Source organism: Cotesia glomerata, linkage group LG8 (genome assembly GCF_020080835.1).
Source record: "Cotesia glomerata isolate CgM1 linkage group LG8, MPM_Cglom_v2.3, whole genome shotgun sequence".
Lineage (NCBI taxonomy): Eukaryota > Metazoa > Arthropoda > Insecta > Hymenoptera > Braconidae > Cotesia > Cotesia glomerata.
In genome coordinates, this window is record NC_058165.1 from 13,284,625 (window position 1) to 13,297,298 (window position 12,674).

General features: G+C 33.1%; 1 protein-coding gene across 1 annotated transcript in view; it reads right to left on the minus strand.

The window, feature by feature from the left end:
• Positions 1-485: 485 nt before the first annotated feature.
• The window catches only part of LOC123270126 (LIM homeobox transcription factor 1-beta-like), a 134,110-nt gene continuing 121,921 nt past the window's right edge, over positions 486-12,674 (minus strand). The window contains exon 4 of the mRNA XM_044736064.1: positions 486-829. Within this exon, the coding sequence (XP_044591999.1) occupies positions 573-829 (257 nt within the window). The 3' untranslated portion in view covers positions 486-572. The remainder of the gene's footprint in view (positions 830-12,674) is intronic.

The window sequence follows — 12,674 nt, forward strand, 5'->3', positions numbered from 1 at the left end:
ACAAGGACCTTTAAACCACGTTTTTACATAAATAATACCTATATACCCCCTCCCCCCTACTTATCTCATTTTAAAGTAATATATTTCCTTAGATATAAAAATTTCTAACAATAAATGCCTAAAATTGCTTATTTTGATTTTTCGTTAAATTTCCATGACCAGTAAATATATGAATTTTTGACTTCAAAAAATAGAACCAGGCATAATTTTGTAGAAAATTTAATGCCCTTCAAGAATCCATCGTCAAAAAATGTTTATCTCAAGCGTTTCAAAAGTTATATTATTTTTAATGAAAAAAGATTTTTTTACGTGCTATTGAAATGGGAAACTTTGAATGCTCACCGACACCTTTCAAAATTAAGCTAAAAATCCTGCCTTACTGGTAATTTTGTTTTTCGATATATAGGTTCATTTTAACCCATAAATTCGATAGGTTAGTTTTTTTGGCTCACCCTAATACACATAGTAATATTTTACAACTCTAATTAATTAGAAAATTTTATTCGATCTACGTGATAGGAATTTATAGAAGTCAAAATAATACAATACTCTGTACTTTGATCGATAAATTATTATAAGTGTTCACTGCTAAAATAGCTACTTTGCATCATGAAAAGTTTATCAATAGGATTATGCATTGCTGCATGCAAGCTTTGAGATAGAGAAGCGGTTTCATGGGCTGTTCCTGTATGGTGCGTGTGAGTGGAAATTTGATGACTGTTATCGTGGGCAGTGTTTTCATTTTCTCCAATATCAAATCCAGCTTCTGTACCATCCAGAGATATATCACTGCTGCAAAAGCTTTCTCCTGAGTTTCCTGGATAAGTATCTGAAAATTATAAGGAAAAACATTTATTATTAACTTTAATGACAAAATAATTCTTGAAACTTAAAATTTATTTACTGAGAATAAAACTTTCTTCTACTCAAAACGGATAATAGTTAAAAGAGCTGGTGTTAAATCGTGACTGAAAGTAATTATATCACAATATGAAACGTGTAACGTTACATTTCATGTAGCGTTACAGTAGTGGTGTATTTGCGTGAGAATATGAGATTATGTTGAGTGTGTACGGTAATGCAAGAGTATTGAGGACTATCGTGAGTGTGTGCTGATAAGTTAGTTGTCTCAAGGATGTCAAGCTGTATTGTGGAAAAAAGACCGATGTAGCGTTTCACCCGCTCGGTGACTGACGCCTGAACTAAGGTTCAGCTTCTTGGAGCGAGGTGATTACTGTTACGGCCGTGTGTAACTCGTGCATAGTTTTTCTTCTCGTCTTTTAAAAACAGTTTGATCAGTTAAAGGGGAAAGACATGTTGGGAATATGATTGTAATTAAAGGTGTCGAGATTTAATGCAACTATAGAATCTTCTCACTAGCTTTCTCCCACCTCTCTTCTTATGGTACTGTGGATGATGCTACGTTCGCTCTATCTCACTTTTTGTCGATCTTTTCCACTTATTCGCTCCCAACTCTCGCTCCATAGTTGCGCTTCATACTGTGTCTACCCTCTTTCCTCTCAACTGGCTTCAACAACTCTCTCCTCTTGAACAAAGACGTTCCATATCTTTTGTTATCTTGAGACACGATAGTGTCTCGCGCCAAGTACACTTTTAACATATGGCGTGAAACAACGTGTCTCTATTTTCCAATCATTTGTCAACATAATCTCTTGACATATTTAGCTCTATATGCTTTTATTATTGATAACTCACTATTACTTTACACTATTGTTAATAAGTTTATTTTTATGAATTATGCATATATTACAAAAAATTATTGGGTCTTAAAAATGATTTAATATATCTCAAGTTTGAAAATTTTTGCTTGGGCCTGTTTTCGATTCTTTGAAAGATTTTACAAATTTAGGGCGAAATTTTTCATTTTGAAGTTGGTACTACTTAACATTGTTATTCTACTAACTAAGTAGTTAGTATACTAAATACTGAACTTAGCGCCCATAAGTAGTTAATCTTTAGCTTAGAATTTTGACATTCGACAATAGGTGGAGCCACAAAACTATTACCACTACGTTTTAAAAATCTTAACTGTAATGATAGTTTTATTAGTTTTCTATGTTCGACATAAATTATACTCTCAATATAAGCTAATAAAAAAAAAAAAATTAAAAAACAATAAAAAGATGTCATATTGGTCAGTCACGCGCGTCATTTAAATTAAAAGTATTGTAATAATCTCGCTTGTTATTATATTATTACAGAAATGCATGAATAAAAAGTTAGAAAAACGGTAGACCCTGAAGGCCATCCGTGCAACTTCCCGCTCATTTCATACCTAGGTGCTTAAAATTGCACTAATGTGTTTTTGAACACTCCATTTATGTGTTATTTTAAACTTTCTGAGCTTAAAGAGATAGCTTTTTTATGATTTTGAGCTCTTTGAGCTCAAAAGTCCGATAGAAGTTTAATAAAACACGATTTTTCAAATTTTTAAACCGCAATAACTTTTGACTAAATAAACCGATTTTTACGCGGTCGGCAGCGATCAACGTGGTTTTTTTTATGTTGAAAGCTGATAATTACCGTAACTCCTATTCTTTCCCGCTTCACAGCATTATTTATATTCGTAAAATATATGGTAGCTACAAATATAAATAATGCTGTGAAGCGGGAAAGAATAGGAGTTACGGTAATTATTACGTGAAGCGTTCCACATTCACGTAACAGGATATTGGTAGGAAAGGATTGAGAAAGGAATGTGGAAAGGATCATCTTAATGTGAGTTTATAGAATATGCGAGAAAAAATTATTAGATAGCTCGGACTGGGATTTGAACCCAGAACCCTCCGAAGACATGTCGGCTACTCTACCATTTGAGCTATCCGTTCTATACTAAATTTCCTTTCGCTTATTCTATATACATTAAGTGCGGGGTAAGGGTTTTCACTTTCGAAATATCGATTTTTTTTGTTTTATCTTATTGTTTAACATTTCAAGAATATGTCCTCAAAATTTTAATCCGATCTAAGCAATATTCTTGAAGTTATTGTTTAATTAGTCTCGGGGCCTTTAACGCTCTAAGTCTAACAGCTACGGGCGGTTGGGATCATTACATACAAATTGTGATCCACGCTTTATACCGTCGAGTGAGAAAACTGGTCATCGCTATGAAATCAACACTCGTTTTGCCTTTGTAATGCGTACATTAGGTTTGGGTTTAGCAGGCTGCAATAAATTTTGCAGGCTCATGGACATAGCAAGTAGTTTTCTATCAAAACAATCTTATTTGGATCTCATGAAATCTATTTGCTGCAGCATCGAAACGACTGCTGAGAAATTTCTTGTCTCCACCGCAGACGAAGAATGTAGACGAAGAATGTAAAGAAATGCAGTCTGGGCAACGTTCTACCACCAGCAGTCAACAGACGATTACCCTCAACACCATAAGTGCATGAGCGGTGAGAACTCGTGGTGTTCGTATCAAAAAGCTTTGGCCACAACAGGAGTGGAAAATTTCAATCATGACTACACTCCACTTCCACAAGATGTCATAGAAGCGATCAAACCGATTTATGAAGATTTGAGTAAAGACAAACTTCTAGAAAGGTATCTTGGAGGTTTTACTCAAAATGCCAACGAAAGTTTGAACCAGCTGATTTGGAGAGTTGCACCGAAAAAATTATCTGGCAGCAGACAAATTGTTAAATTTGCATCTTATGTAGCTGCATGCACATTCAATGAAGGTGCTGGTGCTCTTCTAACTTTTCTGTCTGACATGGACGTCAGTGTCGGCCCAAGCGCTCACGAGTATGCATCATCTACGGACAGCAATCGCATTGATAGGGCCGAGTTTCAAGCTGTGCAGCAGAGCAAAAAAGCCAGAATAAAATGAAGACTTGAAAAAAAACAGGCTGAAGACATCGACAATACTGAAGGATGTGTGCTGTATGGAGCTGGAATTGATGATTCTGTGTAAGTTTAAAAAAAAATTTTTTCTCTTCACTTTTTTGCTTCATAAACTTTAAATGCGTTTTTCTCAAAACTACTTTTTCAAAGTCCGTGTTCACTGCCATTTGAAAACTACTCGACCGATTCATTTCAAACTTTGGACACATTTTTTTCATATAGAATACCTCCCCCCTACGTTTAGTAAAAATTTTTTTATTAACATTAAGGATGTTTCCCACCCACAAAATGGCGGAAATTTTAGTCGAAAATAACGGTTTACACTTTAGATGGCCGCGAAAAATTTTTAAATTAAAAAAAAAATAATCAGAGAACGTTGGGAAGAAGATTTGTTTATAATTTAACTAAATTTTTATGGTTTTTCATTTTCAGATAATTTCCGGCCGAGTTACAGTGAACACCGCAAATTGTTTTTTTTTCAAGACGTCCTGGGGGAAGCTCTGTCACGAGCTAATGGTTTAATATTTTTGCATGAAAAATTTACAGAACATAGTTAAAACTATGCTTAATAATGTATAGAAGGTTTGAATAAAATTACTCAATCGATATTTGAGATAAAAAATCACAAAAAAGTGTTTTTTTTTACGCTGAAACCCTTACTCCTCCCTTAAGCCACACCGTCCATCTTACGGTAACCTTTTTTGCAGATATAAATAATGCTGTGAAGCGGGAAAGAATAGGAGTTACGGTAATCATCTTGGATTAATTGTTTAGAGTCGAGTCATAATTAAATTTCGAGATTAATTTGAATTTTTTTTTTATCTATAAAAGTTGCAACCTAGAATTTTGTTTAAATGTCGACAGAAGCGACTAGTGAGTTATTCGTCGGAGTCGATTGAGTTCGACCGACAGTTCGAATTTTTGTTGCTTGTTTTAACTCGAGAGATTTGACGCATTTCGAGGTACGATACGACGTGTTGAGCTGCATAAACGACGATTGAGGTTATTCGTGAAGTAATTCGAAGCAAATTTGAAACCGACGACGATATGACTACCGGAACGACGCGAGTACTTGAGTTTTAATCAACTTGCGCTTTTGAGGTGAGTTTCAGTACATGGGCCTGTCGTTATAGCCTTACTGGAACGCAATACGTGGCTTTCGGAGGTAATAGCTGAAATCCAGTACGTGGGCCTGTTGGTTATGGTCTTGCTGGACCGAGACTACGTTATGCGAGTTAGATTATGTTGATACCAAATTTATTGATACCATTTATTGATAAATTACCACACATAACATTTTACGTTGGATTCTTGCGGAGATTCTGTAGAGTAAAAATTTAAAGTTAAAAATTTTTTTGTTATTTGCTGATTCACTCGAACAGAAACCGACGCTACGAAAAGTATTGTGCGTCTGGGGGAGGGTGTTGTAACGTGGTAGATTTTTGTTCAACGCCCAATACTTGGGGTATTATAGTGTAACGTTCTAGCGAATTTCGAAATTTATTTGACGGTTTTTAGAAATTATTTTTATTAAATAAAACCTCGATCATTCCGTTGCAAGAATTATTTAACGGAGTGACGAGAAGATAAAGAAATTCTGCGAACGCCATCGCGACTCGAATTCAAAACTCATGACGCTGCATGAGATTCGGGCCTCGATGTTGTTCACTAGGGTAAACTGAGATGCAGCGTTGCGACATTTAATTATTAAAATCTATTGTACTGGATGCAAATCCAGAGGAGTCTGCCCTGAGCAATCAGGCGACAATCATCTTAAGGCTCCGGACGAATGTCCGGTGCCATCTGGCCCAAATTATATAATTAATTAAACCATTTACTTTAATTTTATATAATCGTGTGTATTATTTTAAATATAATACTCTTAATAATTATTCTAAAAATTTATAGTATCTAAGAGCAGGGTGCGCCTGGAATCTATAGATCTCCTGTAGACACCTGCCTGGTAAATTATAAAAATATGAGCTGGAAAATCCAGAAAGTAACAGTGGTGCTGTGACCAGGATGCTCTTGATACTCTTTTAAACTAATTGTAAAAATAAATGGATAATGACTTAAAGTGTTGCTACGGACCATAAATTTAAGAAGAAAATTAATTTTGAACTGTGCCGCGTGGAAATTTCTGCTATTAAAATATGTGAACTAGTTATCTTGCTACCTGACTGAAGCAGTGTTATGTTCAGTGTGAGTGCATCGATAAAATTGGAACTATTAATCCACTGGACCGATTAAAAGTAAAAATATTCGAATTTTATCAATATCCTAATGTTACGCGTGGCATTTTCCATGGACGGATTGAAAAATGTGATGACTTCATCTTTAATAATTTATTTTGACAATGAAATTTATAATTTTATTAAATGTATTACTACAGACTAAATTATTTTATCGCGTGTGAACATTACGATCAAAAATAATTTATTTTACAAAACAATGAAACGTATATGATTTTTATGAACTGAAAGTGTTGCTACGGACAATGATTTGGCGAAAATTTACAATGTTATTTACTACGCCTAAATTTTATAATTGAATTTATAAGCGCTAATGCTTTACGAATAGCTGTAAAAGTATTAGTTTAGCGAATAATTCTTTATTTTTTAAGGAATTATAATAAATTATGTGTATGAAATTAAAAATTTCATACGGAATAACTTTCAATTACTTTAATTAATAATTTTGCGATTGATTCGTGCCGCATAGATACCGCTGTATCAAATAATTGAATAATTTCTAACTATTATGCAGAAATTTATGTAATTCTACTGTCAAAACTCGAATGCGTAAATATAACGATCATTCACAGGCGTAAAGATTTAATTTTTAATAATTGAATATTATTATTATGACAGTTGATAGTTTAGAATTTAATTAATTTATTATATTATCATTCAAACGGGAACGTATTAGTTTCCTATGCAAAATTTAATGAAAAATTTATGCTTCAATTTAATTATATATCTTTATAAGGTTCTAATTTACTTTAAAATTACTGTAATTCATTAATTATGAACCATCAAAATTAATCATGATAATGATTATCATACTATACAAGCATTGTGCATTTCAAAATTTTTGCAATACTTATCTCACATTAATTTTAGCTCAAATTCAACCGTCTGGAATTTATTGACAATAGATTTCGTATTAAATTTTTCTCGATACAATAAATTATCAGAGATGATTTGAATGAAATTGAAATATTTCGATCTAAAATTTTCGATCTAATATATATAAAATATATTAGAATGCTCGATTCTATACTTTATTAAGTTAATAATTGTAAATTGACAATTTTACTATCCCGAATGCTAGAGAAAATTCTGGGAAGCATAAGGTTTTATCCTGGTTTAATCTGGTTGTCTTATAATATTATTCAATTTTCGCAACTTAATTTTGTTCGCAATTAATTCTCTTAGGTGAGTAACTATTAAAGTTATTCGTCCTGAAGAATTTATATATTAAATCTTTAAGGCAGACTTTTGCCATTTTTCAAGAAGGTTGAGACATTGACCTCAAATTTTTGGGCTACAACATCGAGTACGGTAGGACCGGGCCACCATCTGCATAGATCCACAATTTTAGAGGACAGCAGTATGGGAAAATTATGAGATATTTTCATGGTTGAAATGGAAAGTCGTAATGCATCCATTTTATCGGCTACTCGAAAATCTCAGATTGTTGTATGTCTCTTATAATTTGAGGAAGATTCCAACTTTTGAGAAAAATGGTTAGAAGATTAACTTCAGTAACAAGCTGCAGTGTCATTATTTGTGGTAGGACTGGACCTCTACCTGCATAGATCCTCTCTTCTGAGGACAACGGGAAGGAAAAAAAATTAATCACCTCCTTGGGTGATAATTTTAGGTTTGAGATGGAAAGCCTGATAAATGCATCCATTTCTTCAGCTACCCAAATCGGGTTTTCATAATTTGCATGCTTATTTTTATTATTTTTTTTTGTGGTAACGATATGTCGTTTGCCTACATAATTATACCAGATTTAGCCAGTAAAACATTATTATTCTGAATCATTTGAATTTTAAATAATCACAATTCTATGAGTTGCATAAATGAAAAAGGGTGCCAAACAATTGAATTTATGAAAAGAAATATATCCTATTGAATAGCAATCGAAGGTCTATACTTGGACATCGATATTGTACTTAAATTTGTTCGAAAAATTTAATTGTTGTGGAACTAATATAAATTTTAACCTTAAAAATTACCGTTTAAATGAGTCGCTCATTTGATTTGTGCTATGCATGTTTTTTACTGAGAGGCCTGATAAAACCTCTAATTTTGTAAATAATTTTAAGAAGCTTTGTAAGCGCCCTATCTCAGGTTTAGCTTACCTAAAAATTGTAATTCTATGAATAGTATCAAAATTTGTTATCTCTTTTAGTTTATATCGAGCCATGAGTTGTTTTTGGAGTTGCACCGCTTTGCGTAGCGCTGCAACTCACTTAGGTGGGGAGGTGTAACGTTCTAGCGAATTTCGAAATTTATTTGACGGTTTTTAGAAATTATTTTTATTAAATAAAACCTCGATCATTCCGTTGCAAGAATTATTTAACGGAGTGACGAGGAGATAAAAAAATTCTGCGAACGCCATCGCGACTCGAATTCAAAACTCATGACGCTGCATGAGATTCGGGCCTCGATGTTGTTCACTAGGGTAAACTGAGATGCGGCGTTGCGACATTTAATTATTAAAATCTATTGTACTGGATGCAAATCCAGAGGAGTCTGCCCTGAGCAATCAGGCGACAATCATCTTGGGGCTCCGGACGTATGTCTGGTGCCATCTGGCCTAAATTATATAATTAATTAAACAATTTACTTTAATTTTATATAATCTTGTGTATTATTTTAAATATAATACCCTTAATAATAATTCTAAAAATTTATAGAGTATCTAAGAGCAGGGTGCGCCTGGAATCTATATATCTCCTATAGACACCTGCCTGGTAAATTATAAAAATATGAGCTGGAAAATCCAGAACGTAACAATAGCCTTCCAGGCTCGAATCCAACGTCGTGAATGTTATGTGTAAATGAATGAAAATTTCACTAATTTTTATGAATTATTTTGTATAAATACGTAACGCTGGGCGAGTAACGAAGACAGAGGGAGTCAGAGCATGTACGAGGCTATGCATTGGAGCAACAAAGATAGAGCTACGACGATAATAAGTGAGTACCGAAGCGAGCGAGGCACCGAGCGGCGTAAGCATCCAAGAGGTCTGAGGACAATCGACGCTGCATTGCCGCACGTTTCAATACGACGATCACCATCGATGACAGTTGGTTAGTCAATACTGCAGGAGCAGAGGTGAATAAAGACTGTCGTGGAGGTCCGTTGACTGTTATACGGACCTAGATCAACTATCGACGGGGATCAATTCCAATGGAAATGAAGACTAGCGCCACCAACTTCAACGAAGGAAGAAGCGGGTACTTCTCTATGAGGAAGAGGATTCGAGGCTGGACTGTTGACGGATTCGGACGCGCTTTTGCGTGCTCCGCAACCTCAAGTTAATTTCGAAGTATTGTCGTGATTTTGTTCACTTGAAATAAATGGATAAATTGTATTGAAGTATTTTTTTTTTTTAAATAATTTATTTATTGAGTCGACCGAATAAAGCTTTTCAGAGCTGCTACGATGAGGACGACGCTCAATTGCTTGGTAAGCCGACGTTCTTGTTCAGTGTTGAATCCAGCGTTTCGAGTCCACGTTGTTATTTTGTAAAGTATTTTGATTAACAAAATAATACGCGAGGATTCTACGCTTTACGATTATTTTTTTTTTTGTAATGCTGTTATTACATAGTGTGATTGCCGATGTATGAATGCGAGTGTGAGAAATAAAATTGAGGTGACGACGTTATAAATTTGGTTTAAAATTGAGAGAAACGTTAAGTTACGACGTTTTAATAATTTTGTTTAAAGTTAATATCGACCTCCGACGTATATTTTGTCAAAGAAATTGTTATTTTTTTCTGTTAAATTCTTCTGAATTTATTTCGAGTTTATTTTAAGAATTTTCGTTCAGTTTGCTGTCCTATTTTTTAACGACGAGTATTTCAGCATGGCCCGCCACCCTGAGGAAGAGGTAAGAGTTAGCCGAAGTCGCAGTAATAATTAATTGGAGATCATTCTCCTGGCGCCCTTTTTTTAATGATAATTCTTTTTTTTAGTAAGCCAAAAATTTCCAATATAAACGGTGAGCCTGGCTTGGTAAATCTCCAGGTCAGGCAAAACCCCGTTATAACACATACATACAGACATAGTGACAACCTCGCGGGGATAGTCAGAGAAGCTTCCTGTGACCTTCAAACGTCGAGATCTGATGAAAACTCGATTTTGACAAAACGGGGTGAAATCAATAACTTCCCGATTTTTGAAAATCTTCGATTTTCTTAGCAGGAAGTTAAAAATCAGCTAAACTATTCAAGGAGTACATATTCGGAATTTCAAAATGTTTATAAAATATGTGATTATGTCACTCAATATATTCTTTACAAGACAAAGAGATGTCCCATAAAAAAACAGTTTCACTGTAAACCACTGCGCCAAGTATACGTTCAACTATTGTCACAAACTATAATAATAGTCTAGTCAACTAGTGCCTTTTTCGTAAACTTTTTTGAGCAGTCTCCGAATATTATGATTGAGGTGTCATTCAAGTCGGAATGTCATCTAGTTGATTTTTGGAAGAAATGAAGTTCCGCTTGCAAAAATTGCAAAAATTATTAACAATTAACCAAAAAAAAACGGGTTTAGTTTTTTTCAAAAATCTCAAAAACTAATAAAGATTTTTCAAATTTAAAAAAAGATTTAAGATAAAAAGAAAATTTCCTAAAAAATTTCCTGGAGAATTAAAAAAAAATATGGGAGAAGCATACGATATTAAAGTCAATGATAAAAAAATGCCAAAAATCAAAATTGTTAATGTTGATATCGATACACTGGAGAAATATGAACAAAATGACATTATTGAAATTATTACAAGACAAAATGAAATCAACATTAATGAATCAACAAAAATAGTTATAAAAAAGAAACTAATACATAAAAACAGAAAAGGAACAATTATAATGGAAGTAGACCTAGCGACCAACAAATTTTTGATTGATAAAGAAAAAATAAAATTGGACTGGAGTTTATGTCGTGTGTATGACTATGTCAGTATACTAAGATGCTTCATGTGTTAGGTATATTACCATTACGCTAAAGACTGCAAAAGTGAAGTTAAATGTCGAAAATGTTCGGGAAACTATTTGGAGTCAGACTGTAAGAGTGAAATTCATAAGTGTGTAAACTGTGTGAAAATTTTAAATGACTTTAAAGTGGAAGGTATAAAAATCGATCACTGTGCCAATGACCTCAAATGTGAATGTTATATAAATGCAATTAAAAGAGCACAAAAAAATATTAATTATTTTAATGACTAGCAATTAACTTCAAAAAGTTATTATTTAAATAAAAACGGTAATGGTAAATGTTCGGTAGTATTGTTGAATATAAACGAATTAATAAGACATAAAGATGAGTTTGAGAAATGGTTATTCGATACGAGGCCTGATATTGTATGTCTCACTGAAACACACATCGCTAAGGATGTCACGGATCATGAAATTAGTTTTAATAATTATAGTCATATTAGAACGAATACTGAAAATAACCTTACAGGTGGTGTTATTACTTATGTTAGAGATAATTTAAAATATGAGATATTGTTAAATAGTTTAGATGTATGTGATAAAACTTGGGTAAATATAATTCGGATCTGTGGGCGTAGCGGATTTGTTATTGCTAATATCTACCGATTTTTGAATAGTCGTGTAAGTGTATTCAACGAGACCATAATTAATTTAATAGAAAATTATGTTGAAAATGCAAAATTTATGATGGTAGGAGATTTTAACTTGGATGTTGGCAGTGACAGAAATCGTTAAGCGCATAGATTCGTTGGCGATTGTGCATTATTAGGGCTTCAGCAATATATTAATGTACCAACGAGATCGACCATGACCTCAGATACAATAATTGATCTCGTTTTTTGTAACTTTGATGTATATACTAAGGTACTACGAACACCAAGAGTGTCAGATCACAATATTATCATATTAAGCACTGAAGTTAAAGTCGATACAAAATAGATGCCAAATAAATATAAAAAAAAGGAATTACAAAAATTTTAATAATGATTTGTTTTTTGAAATGTTAGTTCATAACTTAGAAATTAACAATATTTATGATAAATTCTGCTCAGATACAGTTAATAATGGTAATGTTGATGAGTTGAATAGATTTGTTGATAAATATAATGTAAGTGTAACTGATGCTCTTGATGTAGTGGTGCCTATGGTAGAAATGAGTGCGAAATTTCAATATAATGATAAGAAATGGATTACCAAAGATTTAGTACCTGAGGAATTATATTGTTGATGAGATAAGAAAGCAAAAAAAAAATACAACGATAGTAACATAGATGCAAATAAAAAAAATGGGAAACTTCTTTGGCAGGGGATAAAAAATCTGATTGGCAATAAAAAATCACAGGTAAGAATTGACAGAATAGAATCAGATGGCAAAATATTAACTAATAATGTTGCTATTACAAATGAGTTTAATCAGTATTTTGTTGACAGTATAACGAAAATTGTAAACGATATTGGCTGTAATGTAAGTGATGATACTAATAATAATAATGATAATTGTAAGTGGAATGAATTTGAAGAGATAGATGAAAATGTTGTTGATAAGTTTATAAAAAAGTTGGAT